At 40.0% G+C, this 16,422-nt stretch overlaps 1 protein-coding gene across 2 annotated transcripts in view; it reads left to right on the top strand.

The window, feature by feature from the left end:
* The window catches only part of hivep3b (HIVEP zinc finger 3b), a 44,618-nt gene extending 42,831 nt beyond the window's left edge, over positions 1–1,787 (top strand). For both annotated transcript variants that reach the window (XM_083989740.1, XM_083989741.1), the window contains one exon: positions 11–1,787. In XM_083989740.1, coding sequence (XP_083845866.1) covers positions 11–670 — 660 coding nt within the window. In that variant the 3' untranslated portion in view covers positions 671–1,787. The remainder of the gene's footprint in view (positions 1–10) is intronic.
* The last annotated feature ends 14,635 nt before the right edge of the window (positions 1,788–16,422 follow it).

Raw genomic sequence — 16,422 nt, 5'->3', positions numbered from 1 at the left:
CCCCCTACAGGTGAAAAGTGGCACAGCAGGTGAAGGGCCAACATTGCCAGAGGCTGGCTTGTTTCCACCTCCTTTCCGTCTTTCTACCTGTGAGGGTTTCCCTGGCCACCAAGCAGCAGACAACATCTTCAGCCATCTTCCCATGCACTCCCAACAAGCCAAGGTCCCCTATCTGATGATCCCCATCGGAGGAATCCAAATGGTACAGGCCAGACCCAGGTCCCACCCTACCACCCCATCATCCCCAACATCCCCCCCCATTGAGGGGCCGTCTCTGGCCAGGTTTGAATCATACTGGGGCGGGACCCCCAGAACTCAAGGGCTTAGGACTCCTGGAGACCACTGGTCAGAGCACCAGGCAGCAGGAACCAGCCTGTCAGGGCGGTGCGGTCTCAGCACAGCACTGACATGTTCCAAACCGGAGTTGGAGACCACAGACTCAAAGCAATATGGCAGCTCACATAGCTCCGCACACACCTACAGGCCCGCTACTGAGACCACCGAGCGCTGCGTCAGAGACAGTTGTTGGAGAGCGGCCCTCAGTCAAGCAGCCCCTGTAGCGTCGCATGTCATTGGACAGCAGCCAGAAGGGGAGGAGCCACCATCTGGTAACGATCTGGTGGAGAAAGGAGCTAAAGGAGACTCAGCCAGAACAGACCAGAGCACTTAACACAGTGTCTACACCTTGATGCATCGTGCATCCCATTTTGCTTTATTGGTTGCTACACTAGTCTTGTTTTTTATTGCTTTGTTTTTATACAGTTTTCAATACTATTGTTAACTTAAATGTTTGTTCCTTGGCAACATTCAGGTTTGTTATAAAAATGCACTTTTTTCTTTGTGAAAATGATGTTTCTGTAAATCTCTCTATATAAATTGCACATATACATGTATATGTGTGTATATACATACAGTATGTATATACACACAGTATGTATGTGTGTCTATGTATGTACATATATGTATATATATAGACACACACACACAAGCACACACACACGCACACACACACACACACACACACACACCATTATATAATATCCCATTTACATGAACGGGAAATTAAGTGATATATCCCTCCTGTATCTCTATTGATACCGGTAATCTTAATGTCTGTTTAAATATATGTAAAAGGAATATGAATAAAGTTGTAAATGACCAAAATCTTTACTGAAAAATAATTCCATTTTTGTTTGTCCAGATTTTGTCCAGTATTACTCAAACTATAGTTACTTGTGCCTTTTCTGTCCAGGTTTGCTTTTTGACATGTACAGTACAGACAGACAAAGAGAAGGCTGTGAAATTTTATATCTGCTTTTTTGTGTTTTTCAGAAGGGTTAATATTTGATGTTTAGATTGTTTATAAAGGCCATTGCTTTTATGCCAGGGTAAGCGAGGGTTGCATTGCAGACATATTGAAGGAGCAGCAGAAACGTGTCAGAGGAAATGCACTGAAGATCTATTTTTTATTATGAAAGATTTTAGATTAGAATATATCTCTGTACAGGGAAGAGCGCTCCTTATTTATTGTTATTTGATGACAATGATCATTGTTTTGTTTTTTTGTTTTTTGTTTTTTTTACTTTTTGTTATTGGAAAATAACTTTTTTGTTACATTTGTGTCTTTTTCATGATGTTATTGTGACTTGAATTGGTGACAAAGATGAGGGATTGGGTTTGGCTGGTACTGGAGGATAAAGTGCCCTGCAGATTTCACACAGCAAAATTTCTAGTCACTGAAGAAATAAAAAAAAATGCACCTGACTCCTTTCAGGTTGTGCCTTTCTTTCATTAAACCATAGCACTACTTTGAATGACAATCTTCTATAAAATTTACAGAGTGGGGGAGGTTTAGGACAAAATGTTCAACACATTAAATCACTTCCTGGTCAACCTAACTGGGTTAAGTTGGAACATGGACAAAGACAACGTCACAAATATATCTCAAAGATGATAGTGAACAACTAATTGTGCTGTCTGATTGGAGGTGGAGTGGACAATGTACACGGCTTCAAATACTTCACCTTCATATAATTCAAAGTATAGATTCTCTTGGCGAGATATTACTCCAATAAAAGTGAATGTTTTTTTTTTTTTGCTTGAATTAAGCATGCTTAAGTATTTTCAAAATCAAAATACTCAAGTATTAAACAGTTAATGTTTTCTGTCAAGTTCATATAGTCTTCCACAAAGCATTTGCAGAACCCTCGGATATGTTACAAAGATGATATAAATTGCCATATAAAAACAGAACTTAATCAACAAAAGTATCTGTTGTTTTTGTATTTCTCCTTTTTAGGCAGTGATTAAGTTTGGTCACAGCAAAACGTTTAAACAAAAAGAATATTAACTGAAGATGTGAAGTCCACATTTGAAAACGCATAGCATGAACTTCACATTCAGCCGTGTTGCTCTTGTGAAGAATCTTCTCTAGAAGAGAATCTTTTTCTAATGTAGTTATTGTTAAGACACAGCTCTGGGTGCAGCAGCACAACATGAATGACAGTGTAGGGGTTGACATGTGATCTTGATTTTGAGGAGTCAAAAGTACAATCTTTGACTTGTGAAGAAAAACTCAGAATTTTCCTGAATAATACTCAAATACTACAGAAACTTGAGAACAGAATTCAAGTAAATGTACTGTTAAGTGTATGGCGTTAGTTGTGGTACTTGCTCTGTGATGTTTGTTAGATATTTTTTGTTTTTTATTAACCTTATGGTCTGAGCTGGCCTTCGGCAAAGGTTTGTGGTATGTTCGGTTTTACAGTGGCGTATGTATTAACGTGAGCTTTTTTTAAATGTGTGTTTACAAAGGTTTTTAGAAATGCTTTTGCTATTTTCTTTTGTCTTACTTCTAGTATTTCTTAAGATTTTTAAAGAGATATATTTGATTTCAAGTCTTAAGACAGAGATTTTAAAAAGAACTGGGCCGGACAGACTAGATCATGCTGTACTTAACCTCAGGAAGTTCTTGTCGGAGCATCCATCCATGGCTGTATGTCTTCAGTGCTGCCACTAGATGTCCTCAGTAAGTCACCAACTCCTAAGGTATTGATAGAAAGTTTCCACTGCTACACAGCTGAGATAGACAAGATAGTTATAAACAGGAGATGCTTCTTCACACAAAGGTCTTGTTTTGAGCTGAGTCACCACCTTATCATTCCTGTGCCAACATAAACTTAGATGCCCCGTCTATAAAGGTCAAGCTAAATGGGTCAATGTGGATTCATACTATAATTCAGCTTCCTGTGAAGACCAGTTTCTGTTACATAAACAGTCATTTAAGGCTCCGTCTGACTTTATACCCTCCATCTTTATGATATCTCACTTGTTGATCAGTCTGGAGTGTCATTGTCACTGTGTTTGTTGGGGAATATAAAACTATGAATACATAAAACACTATACACATAAAGTGTATCGCTCCCACCCCGTCCCATCCCATCCCATCCCCTATGTCTGATTCATTCCCACTGGTCCTTTGCACGACAGTGTTTACAAGAACAGCAAGACACGGATTACATAAAGCTTACTCAAGCACAGCAGGCAAGTGTGTTGACAAGAAGCAAAAGGTTGATAGTTGCTGTGACTTGACTTTCCATAGAAAATGGTACAAAGGAGGCACTTGTTATTTTAGAGACCCTGTGTATATCAAGAACAGTTTGGTAAGTAAATCTTCTTTCTCCAAAACCTAGAACATGCTCACAACAACAGAGCCAGATTGGATAGTATGAGATTATACCTATATATATTTTAAGGAGTCAAATGAGGAGTTAACATCTCTGACTAACAATAAACACCTGTTTCTTGGCAGAATTGTGCATAGACAAAGAAAGGGATGTGGCTGAATAAAAAGAGACTCTGTGACTTTCTTTCCGTTAATCTTCTCAGTGATGGGGCCAACAAATGTGATGCGATGCCTGTGGAGAGTGGCACATCTGCGCTCCTGAGGGAACTGAACTTCTAACCTCTGGTGCAAGAATGTTTTTGCTATCATGATGGCAGTGTGTGTGGCATATCTTATCACAGTGTCACACATTCCACACATCTTTATGTGCGTGTGGGGGGTAAATATACTACCCAACACACACACACACACACACACACACACACACACACACACACACACACACACACACACACACACACACACACACACACACACACACACACACACACACACACACACACACACACACACACACACACCGGAAGTCCAGCAGATGATGTGTTGGACATTGAAAAATTGGAAGATTGAATGATCTAATTCTAACTGTTCATCTTATAGGATGAGGAAAAAAGATTTAGAGACAGACTGAAGTGATGTGTGTTAAAGGTCCCAAAGCAGATGTATTTAAGTATTATAAACAATAGTGTTGTATGTCAGTGGCAGCACTGTTCTGTGTTCAACACTGGCGACTGAAGAGTTTATGACAAATGAATACTAGGTTTTATCTGCTCTTATAGTAATGATCACAAAGGAATACAAAATGACTGTTTATTACTGGTTGGTTGCATGTTTCATTTGGTCAAAAATCATCAGTTTGTATAGAGGCAGTACCAATGTTACCAATGTACCAATGTACTCCACATTTCCATATTCACGGGAGCGCTTGCAGTCTTGCACCATCAGATAACACTGATGATCACCTTGTGGGGGAATTATGATGACAGTTAATATGATATGTAATCTGAAGGTACTGTATTTACATGAATAAGAGCTGCCATTTGGCTATCTCCATGACTCTGGCATGGCTGACTGGGCACCATGTGGGTGGGATTTGACCATGGGAGCCTGACGGACAGTGGACAAGGAAGAGCAATCTGCTTATCTGTGTGTAGGACTCACCAGCCATAATGGAATAATGGCTGGTGAATCATCAATTCATTCAGCTCTGGAGTTTCATGCACGACAACTGTCCATCAAACAGCTACAATACTGTCACCTTTTAGGTCGATATGGTCAGTCTGTTGGCTACCAGTTGGAGAGATGGAGGAGCATTGACTTCAGTTGAAGTTGTGTTTATAGCCACTAGACAAAACCTGTTTTGGTTCTGATACTAAGGGGAAACTTAACTTGCACAGCTGAGTACCTAGTCCTATTGTACATCTGGTCTAATGTTGTCTTGCTGCAGTAAAATATGTTTTACCCATCCAGTGTTGTCTTATCATAGGACTGAGAAGTGCAATAAATTGAGATTTTTTTTTTTACTTTTAACTGCAGACTATTGTAAACTGAATATCAGAAGCCTACATCACTGTCTTGTTTTAGCTCTGGATTGGGTCTCTACCAATTTCTGAAGGAAACAATTGAAACTGTCAGCTGTACATTATGTTTCCCAGCATGACTCAATCTGCTGTTATGGGCTGAGCAGTGGGTGGTGGTGTTTCATGAGAGCTGTGAGAGTGACTCAAAACGATTATTATTATTATTGCTCTTGCGATGCAAGGACCCAGTCTCACTCAACGGGGTCGTCACGGTGCCTGGAGCCGATCAGGTTCACCAGGGCCCCCCATTGACGAAGGTCTTGGGCCAGGTCTGCTGCATCCTCCAAGGTGAGCCCCTGGTACTGTAAATCCTCCACAATTATATAAAATGACTTAAAAAGTGGATCTCTTGGTAGAGCTCACTGAAGCTTATGTGAGTCTCAGATTCAACAGATCATTGCGCTGTAGGTTCATCAAAAAAGGCTGGTGAGACCTTTGTCATTTGTTACATTATAGCTAATTAATCAGGCCTTTTAATTGAAAAAGTCAAAACTTTGCAAAGATCTTATGAATTATAACACATGCATCTTATTTATTTACTATGTAAGAAAACTTTTTGCCATTATAGTGTATTCATGGAAGTTTAATTAAACTACAATCACTGGAGCACATAAAGCCAAGGCAACCAAACAACAAGTCTTTCTGTTTGTTTGTTTATTTATTTATTTATTTATCATCATTAATGCTTATGCAAGACAGCTCAGTGCTTTTATCAGTCCTTGTGCGGACTGATGTCACAGTTCTTATCTAAATTGACTCGTTGCTAGGTTGCAACTGCAATTATTATTTTATTACACAATGCATCTTCAGATTTTATTAGCATGTTAAGTGAAACACTAATGCAACCATTTGTTACATTTTCCGCCATCAGAGCTGCACCATTATCAGTGTCAAACTGCATAAACTGCATAAACTGCACATACCCACAAAATTCATACACCAAGATAATTAAATTGTTTACATTAAAGATTCACACCAAAAATGTTATGTTCCATAAAATTTGGTCAAATAAATAAATAAGCAAACAAACAACAGCAACAGTGCCAACAACAAAAAACACAATTTCCTTAGTTGAGTGCATGAAATCCCAGCCTCTGGTCCTGATTTGCATATATGAGTCTGGATATCAGTGATTCATCTTTATTTTATTTTACATTAATTTTGTTCCAACAGAAAAACTGTCCATGGGAAAACCCTATTCAAAACATCACCACTGCATACAAGCATATCGTTGCATCTCTTCTCTTATCTTGTCCCACACGCGTTCCCAGATCACCATTGTCTTTGTCCTCCTCCACCATTTTTTTTTTTTTACATTCATGTCAGGCTTCATCAGTGTCCATCTCTCTAGGGATATTAGGTAATCCCTCTAACCCTTCCTCAAACCACATCTACTGCCAGAGGAAAGAGACAATTCTTTATTCAAAGGCAAACTGCAGATGTAAATGTCACTCAGCCGGTGACAGTGGTGTCACGGAGAGGCTGCAGATATTCCTGGAATGTGTCACAGGTTCAAACACCCTGGGGTTGTACAGTGTGGCTCCATGGCAAGCAGCCGTGGGTGGGGCTTTTACCATGACATCATGGGAGAGAGAGGAGAGGAGAAGTATAAGAGTGACAGAGCTCAGACACCTGCAGACAAACAGCAGCAGCAGCAGCAGCACAACACTGGAAACACAGCTGTAACTGTACAGATAACAGTCTTTCTACAGGACTCCATCCATCTACGATCAGCCATGTCAACTCACACCAGCGTTCTTCTTTTCATCACTCTCTGGGCTTCCATGCAGGATGGTGAGTTGATGTTTAATATACAACCTAAAAACAACAACAGTGTTTCATAGGGATGTGCATGATCTCTGGCTTATCATCTTTACATCATCCTTGTTACTTGAAATTAATGTTCAAAATAACAGTTTTGGTGTCTAAGAGATAGATTGCAGACTGTGTCTCACCATCTATATGTACATTATGATTGATCTCAGTCAGTCTGTACAAAGCGATGTGGCCATCTTTGCATGTTAGCGTGCATGCATGTTTTGGCAGGCCCAACAGCAAATAGGCTCCTTTTATCACACAACAGTGGCCTCTGTTCAATGTTGACAGAGTTTGTGTTTGATCCCTGTGAGGAGCATGGTGCAGTGTTTTTAGTGTTACTATAACCCCTAACCCTTACACTACTTATGCATGTTTGTTTTTGGTTTTTTAAACTAAGATAATAGAGGATTTGTTAAATGTGTTTGTTTGTGAGCTTTTGTGATTTAGCCAGTTGGAGTTTCCATGACTTTAGCATGGCAAAGCCAAGAAAGGACTCCTCATGAATTGGTGATGATTAGCAGGGGGGGAAAAAAGAAAGAAACATGTTGATGTTTTATATTGTTTTATGTTTTCATCTTAAAGATAAGTCAAATAGAGTAAAGAAAGACAAGCCACTGTCATGTTGCTTTGGCTCAGCTGTGGGCGATGTACACTGAGTGAGTGGCTCTTTGTTTTGGATTAGGTTTGGGTCACCCGGTGATGAATGAGCTCAAGGTGGATTCAGGCGACAATGTCCAAACACAAAGAGTGAGGACCAAGCGCTGTGCCTGTAGCAGCCTGCTGGACTCTGAGTGTCACTACTTCTGCCACCTGGATATCATCTGGATCAATACGCCCAGGTGAGGATGAGAAAGATCTGGGTCAGAATAATATAGAACACAACACAGTGACAGGCAGTGAATTATAACTCCCTGTTTCAACAGAATAAATGAGTGTGTGAAGTATCAAAGAGCAAAGTCTGCATAGTGTTTATACCATGAACGTTGCACTGAGTCTTCATTTCTCTCTGCAGTAAGACAACACTTTATGGACTGGGCAGCATTCTGTCTCGCCGCAGAAGGTCCACTGGCCGCTGTGCCTGCGCCAATCCCGAAGATCAGTCCTGCAACAACTTCTGCCATCACAGGTGAGTGTGGAGCTGGAGCACAGAACCAAAGCCACGCCGTCAGGCATCAAGTCAAAGGCCCTTGTAAGCAAAGGGATTATGTTTTCTCTTTGAAGAGGATGAGGAGTGGTTGCAGTCTCAGGGAACATCTCATTTCACAGCAGCGCTATTATTAGCCCTAAATGTGTTGTTACGGTGTTCTTTAAGTTCTACTTGTCCGAGGGCGTGATCATCAAAACAATCCCAAGGCCTGTGGGAGTAAAGTAATCTAATCCTGGTGCACAAAGTTCAACCCGAGCTTGTATCTGATTGGCTGTGACGATCAAGGAGTGAAGTTTATTGGAGTCTGGAGGCAGTGAAAGGCCAACTCAAGCACTCACGTTTCCTTGAAATGACAAACAAATTATGCCACCACCACCTAGAAACAGTGGGGACAGGGACAAGAGGCAGACTGTGAGGTTGACACAGCCTCATGTTTAATAAGTGCTGATTGGATGTACTTTCTTTACATAAAACGTTTACTGAGCCTGTAAAGATAAGATTTTTTGTAGGTTACTGAGTGTAAAAAAAGCAATTGCGATGGATGCCTCAATGTATCATCCATAAAACATTTCAAGTGAATGACTGTGCATTTCAAATATGTCTTAATAAGTGCTGATTGGATGTATTTTCTTTACATAAAACATTTAGTGAGCCTGTAAAGATGAGATTGTTTTGTGACTGTGCATTTCAAATAACTTTACTGTACTTTTTTTCTGTGTGCAGCCCTGACATAGAATCTGAGAAGAAACATAAACTCGACATCCTCAGTGTCCTCAGGTGAGCTTTGAATTACAAGCAAAAAAAAACAACTCTCACAACTTCACTTGATCCTATTTTGAATGACGTGACCGACTTTTCACCCCACAGAGCTTTGGCCAGGAGCCCCAAGAAAGCTCAGCATGCAGGTGATCCACAGGACGACACATTTTCTGAGGCTCACAGCGAGAACTCGCGCTAAACAATGCGGGTGTCGAAGCAGCGAGAGTGAGACAGAGAGAGAATGAACAGCGAGCACCTGAACAAATTACACTCCTTTGATAGGGGGGAGGGAAAGAAAGGGCTGCTGAAAGATGTGTCCGATGCACGAAGGCCCGGAGCACCACAGAGATGTCTGTTTGTACCTGGAAACAGAGGGTGGAAAATTCAACACATGGATCATGGAGACCAGACCATGGTGGCTCAGCACTGAGAGGAGCCATTGCTGTATCAGGACATGAGAAGGCTGTGCCAGTGGTCGTGTTTGACTCACAAGAGGTGTGCAGACAGGCCAGGCCAGCACTGACACAGAGGGATGTAGCAGAGAGAGAGAGAGAGAGGGACTTAAACATAAATGTACAGGAATTTCCTACTGTACATGGCATCATTTTACTTATTCTTTAAAATACATGTGTATTTTGTCTTTATTTATCTGCATATACTATTTAACAATTTAGAAATTAATTTTGTCATTCATTGGAGACCTAATGATGTTAGATATCTAATGAAGAATGGCAAATATTGATTACCTCTGTATCAAGCATTTTGTGTGTAATATGAATACATTAAATCAGAATATATTTATTTACATATTTATCCATTTCATTATGTAGAGATCTGCCAATTAAAAATAAATAAAAGTTCTACTGAAAAAGAGCACATGCTTCTGTCTCTTTCTGTGATATATAGCCTTCTCTGTGTGCTTCAGTAAATTGCACTGTGCAAATAAAGTGATTACTGTGAAGAATCCGTACGTGAAGAATAATTTCAGGGAAAATAAGTTCTCGCAAGTGGCGTGCGTGATTCAGTTGTGTGACAAGCAAACACATTTCTGAGTTCAAAAGGAGGCCTGAGATGGATGAATGGTCCAGGAATTCAAGGCTCACAATAATAATAAGTTTACCTGCTATTCAAAGGCAGCACGGCCCGTGTTATCATAAGGATCTGTGGAAAGAATGCAGCGTTTGGTAACTTTGCTCAGGGGGTGAGACAGAGGTACAAAATGCTCTATCACCCCTTGTTCCTTTCTGATTGCTTGTACTGTACATACCGTCCACACACACACACACACACACACACACACACACACACACACACACACACACACACACACACACACACACACACACACACACCCCTGAATATGCAAGAAGTCAGACAAGGGCTGGAGCCGATGGAAACAATCGCAACAGATGATTCACTGTGTTCTAATGAATAAAGTGGCAGCGAACTGACCTGCTTTTGCTGTCCGATCAAATAGCTTTGATGGGTGATAACACTCAAGTGTTAATGGGGCTCTCATCTGAGCAGTAGGTAATCCTGCTTCATTGCATTTCATTCCTAACATACTTCTCTGTCAACATTTTTTGTCTGGAGATACCCCCTGCAGCCATCTTTTTCAAACACGCCTGAGCTCCGTCAGATGCCCAGACTGTGCAGAGACTGGCAGATACAGGTATGTCAGCTGTTACTACCTGTATAGCACTTGGTGAGCACAGCTTAAAAAAAAAAAAAAAAAGAAGAAAAAAAGAAACTTTGACTGAGATATTGTTGTAGCTCCCGGGTCAGGATTAATTGACTCAGGGAAAGAATGAAAGAATTATTAGAATGAGGGAAATGTGATCTCTGATCCTCTGGGATTTTCTCACACAACAGTAGTGTTTATCTAGATTGGTGAATGAAAAAAAAAAACATTCAATGAGCTGCAGCTTTGCTGATGTAAATGGTTTGTTGGTAAGAGAGGCCAGAGACTGAAATACTGTGGTAACTTGATACCCACTCCATACAGATGAGCTGAGCAGGAAAGCATCTCAGAATTAAAACATGTTGAACCTTGAGGTGGTTGGGCTGCAACAGCTGGAGGCCATGACATGTCATGTTTGTGAACATTAATGCCAGCCTGAAGAAGGAAGGACAGAAATGGCAGGAAGCTGCAGGTCAGTCTCTGGGGGTGAGTTTTAAGGTCATTCGTTTTGACAATGACAACAGCATTGGACTGTGCTGGAAAACATCTTCAAATATAAAAATCACATGTAAATGTTGTTTTGATAACTGCCTGACATGAAGTAATGAAGAAATGTGACTCTTACTGTGTCAGCTGGGCTTTGAGAAACCACAGTGGCAGAACTCTGTCCATGGTGCTGGAACAAGACAGACCCTGTGAACCACTTCACTGTTGCCACCACAAACACATGAAAATCATGCGTGTCCTGCAAAACTTTTTTTTTTCAGATAGTGACATAAGTCAATAATGTAGCATCATTTATCAGAACTATCACATTCCACTGGACACAAGTTTGAAAAAACAATCATAATTGTTTATAATTCATCTTATAAACATAAAGCTTAAAACAAAAAGAGTTGGCATCGCAGGGAGAGTCACATTTAATGTCATACTTTGTTTTTAGGAGCTACATGGTTCACAGATTATTTTTTTTGTTAAAATAAATAAACTGATTAATCTGGGAAGTCTGCTAACAACGGTGAGCATGACTGTTTTAGTCTATAGCATGTACTAAAATGATGAAATTCCAGTATGATACATTAGGTTTCACAGGCCCTCAGTGAACTATTGTGTCCACCTCAGCAAGCTCCAGCTCCAAAACAGGAAGTTCCTCTTCTAGAAAACAAATAAACAAACTTTCACCTTCTCTCCCACTCTTAACTTCTCAATAAGCCTGACTCTCATTGTCCCATTGTCCACCCACACCCCACACCCCCACCCTTTATCTCTCTTGTGGCTTGTTGTGCTGTGCAAGGCAGTGTGTTGTTTGGCTCTTTTTGCGGCTTTACGTGACTCTAGACCATATGTGGAGACTGAAAGTTGAAAGTGTTGTGCTACTGTGATAAAGGAAAAACAAATGATCTCATAAGAAAAACTGTTACTGTAAAAAGCAGCAGGTTATATACAGAGTGATGTTACTGCTTATTACGTTTAAGTTTATGCAGATGATTTTGTGATGATCAATGAAAATGTTGTCAGTCTTTAATTTTCAAAGACCTCATGTTTTAGCATATTTTTTTCCTAACTCCGTCTCCTGCTCAAAGGCCACAATAAAATGAAATGATCTCATTCATTGTTCACAATGACATAAAAGTATACACATTTGAAGCAGGAAATGCAAGACACTATAGAGAACATTTATGTCTATAATAAAAAATGTGGCAAAAAAAGAGAACTCGCAACACCGTCTTCTCCTGAAATAGAAAATATATTTATTGAAGGGCTACATATTAAAAGAGACAACCTTTTTTTTCTTTTTTTTAACACATAAGATGATCATGAAAGCAGGAAATCCATAAGATGAGTTAAACAAATAGACATTACATACAATGTAGCATCATCACAAATCAACATATTTAATACGTAGGCCTATAGAATTGCTACAAATAAGTATAACCAAAAAAAGAAAACCTTTTTAATACACAATATATCTAGTCTTATCAAAAGGCCAATATAGGTCCACAAGACAAACACTTCCTCTGCCCCCAGAAAAAAGAGGCAGAATGTACAACCACGATGAGCTTGACCAAGTTCACTAACAAAAATGTATAGAGACAGGCCAAGAATAACAATCTGATATGTGTATAGGTAATTTTGTCTGGGTAGGGCAGTCTGAAGCTGCAAAATAATAATCAATAGAGTTACCCTTCCCTATAAAGTAAGGGAAATAATGTATACAAAATAAGTCACATATTCAATATGACAAAACAAGCAAAAGAGAAGCCAGAGAAATTAAATTTTAGTGAGTGTCACTTTTTTTCCGGATTAGGCTACCACCTATTTATTGTAATTGGATACTGAGTAAGCCTGTCACCGTGTCGCTGCAGGCACATGCACTGGGTGAAAATATGCATTCTTTAAAGTCTGGGTCGCGGTTCTCCACTACTTCCAAAATCAGTTATGCAGTTCCTAATATTAACCCCGTGAGGTTTCACCTGGCAGCACTCCAGATTAGATGTTATGTAACCAGAAGTCATGCATGTGTAACATGAGAAATGCATTTTTCAGTGAACCTAAGAAGCAGATTAGCCTCAAATTGTCTCAGAAGATGTAAATGTAGGATCAGCAACCCCTGGCGCTGACGTGTCATACCTCTAATATTTATGTTTGTACATTGAGGGGAAGTCACCGTGGCGTAATTGGCATCTGCTCGTCAAAAACCCCAGTGGAGTGAGACCAAGTAATGCTCTTATGCTTTGGTATGCATAATCTCATTTATTAACATTGTGAGCACAACACAGTTGACTAGCACTGAATCCTCTGAATGACTCATGTACCACCAGCGTTGACCCCTGTGGTATATTTAGCTGCAAACTGTTACATTACATTAGATACAACCCATACTGTTTCAGCACACTCAGCAAACATGATTTAAATACTTCAGTTCTCATTTTCTCAGAAGGCTTTTTTTTGGATGAGTGCCAATGGGCATTGATCATGAGTGGCAACAGCATGTTCCCTCTCTTAAAATAGCTTTCTGTATCATACATCGTTTCAGCTGAACTGAGTGAAAAAGCTTAGAAATAAAGCAAGAAAGTAATCTCCTGGTTTAAGTTTGCAAAATGACTTTTAAACACACAAAGTTAATGCTTTGGCTGTAAGAAGACTTTGTCCTCCTCCTAGTCATCGTTCACAGGTTGCCGACTACGTTTATTTTAATACGAGAATCCATAAAAGTTCGAATATTGGCAACTCTGTAAATGAGAAACATGTTAAAACAGAGACCGTTGTTGAACAACCCTGATGAAGCCAGTGGTCAAATATTCCACAGCTGTTCCCCAAGAATGTGCCGTGCAGCAATAGCCCAGTGTGTCAGCGACCTACACACTCACACACACACATACTGTACACACACTAAACTCATGCACACAACTGTTGCTATGGGGGGTGTTTTCCGAAAAGGCCGTGCAGTATCATGCAAAGACCAGCGGATCTTACAGTCAAAAACATAAACGAACCCTTCAGCAGAACAAGTGTGTGTTTTACCCTCTGCTGTGCATTGCAATAATTCTTTACCACCAAGGTACAAGATCATGTTTCCTCATGGAGGCTGAGACAGCTGCCTGTCTGTCCTAGTCATGTCAACATCCAAACAACTTAATCCATGCAGGAATAATCCATACTGTGTGGGAACTTTCTCTTTGTCAGAGCTTAGTAGAGAGGGAAGACATAGGAAAGTATGGGACAAAGTACAAAGGCCCACTTTAAAGGAGGTATAATATAACCCTCGACAACAAAGGAGTTCACTGCAATCAAAATATATACTCCAATAAGCTGTTGTCACTTGAGGAAGTGTTGTGTAAAGGCCTTTAACATGCACCTGTCATCAATGTGGGACAATGTATGGCTTTCCAACGAAAGGACTAGCTTATTCATTTATGGTCAGTTTATCAATCATAATCAATTTCTGTCAGAGATACCGGCCAGACTTTCGCAATGTCAGTTGATAAGGCCTGAAGACAACATCGAAAGAGCAAACATTACCCTCATCAAGCTTTTTTTCTTTTAGATCTTGGAGAATTTGCTGTGGCTCTTCCATGAGTGTAGGCTGTTTGTATCCTCCGTCTCCTCATGTGATCCCAGACTGACTCCATGATGTTGACACCAGGGCTCTGTGGGGGCCAGACGCCTTGTTCTTCTCATCTCTGAAGATTCTTTATAACTTTGGCTGAAACTTTGGGCTTTGTCTGGTTGCAGAATGAATCTGAGACCACCCGACGTCACCCTGATGGTGCAGTTTAGATACAAATCTAAACATCTAAAGTGCTGAAAATGTTGCTCAGCAATATCTTTTTTGTTTGCATCTTCTGAAAAGAAAACTGGGTTTTAAAAGTCTACCATTCATTTACCATCCCAGATAAACAGCACCATGACAAGAGCCAGCATCTGATATAGTTTGGTATCTAGAGGAAATTAGAGGATATCAGATAAACTATTGAACCAGGAAGATTTCAGGTATGCTGCTGTGTAGTAGTAGTATATAAATCCTCCATCAGTTTCCTCTGTTGACATGTGTTCAATCAAACTCTCACAATGATGATGTGGTTTTTACTGGTTTGGGTTTTCCCCTATATCAAAAATGTTTCCTTATGTTAGCATTGTAGAGGTTAGGGGTCATTCTGTGATTGTTGTAATAAAGTCTCTTCTGATGTTGTTCTAAAAAATAACCTCCAGATGTTCCACAAAGTTCTCTCTAAAAGAGAAAATAAACCTGTGGCCCTTTTTATTTTAATGATTGATTTGAGGGCTGAATCCTTCTTCTGAACCCAGTGGAGTAACATGCTGTACCAGCAGTTGGCCAGTAGATGGCCCCTGACTCCCATTAACTCAAACTAGAGGAGACCACAGACTGGGCCATGTCACTTCATGGGACCATCAATTTAAGACTTGCTCTGAAGTCACAAAAGCTGCTTAATGTCAGATCAATCTTATTACACAACCCTTTACAAGTTTAACTTTATACTAAATACATCACACATGGATCTATCTAAGAGGACCACCAACATAAAGAGAAGAAAACTAGTCAGTCAGAGATTTGCAACTATCAGAGGCCCCAGCAAATAATCTGTTACTCATTTGCTGCCATGGATATTTGAAATAGTTTTACTTCAAATATCAATTAATATTAGTTTTATTTCTAAAATCAGATGTGCATAATGAAAAGCCAATACTCACTGTGCCACATTCATTTATTGTGAGTTGACTAGATTCTGGGGTTGCCTGATTTGATCTCTAAACCAAAAGTAGGCCTACTAAAAAAACAAAAAGATAATTGAATTAAGAACTGGTTGTTTTTATGTGAAGCTTCTGCAAATTTAGCCTACTGAAAAAAAATGTATATGCAAAATATAGGCTAATTATTATTATTATTATTTTTTAATGTTGGTCCAGCTCAAACATAACGCCATAACTTTAACTAAAACTAATAGCTAGGACCGTAATGTTTTGTTGTCCTTGATAAAGTGATGTAGGGAAACAACCTCATTCTAGTATAACGGTATGCTGCTCTACCCCCCACTCTCCCCACTTCCCAACCCCAAAATCAATGCACTGCAATGCCTGGTGGGTACTGAAGTCTTCACAGCACAAAGAGGAGCCGTGTTTGCAACGCCCACTGAGCAGATGCAGCTTCCACCGAGAACTACCGGTACCGAGATGCCTGGCTTGGGATGGTTTCCGGTAAGTGCGTAAAATGTTTGGACCGGGCGCTGGG

This window comes from Trachurus trachurus (assembly GCF_905171665.1).
Source record: "Trachurus trachurus genome assembly, chromosome: 16".
In the NCBI taxonomy this organism is placed as follows: domain Eukaryota; kingdom Metazoa; phylum Chordata; class Actinopteri; order Carangiformes; family Carangidae; genus Trachurus; species Trachurus trachurus.
Note: the sequence above shows the minus strand (reverse complement) of the source record. Positions and strands in the feature narration are given on the sequence as shown.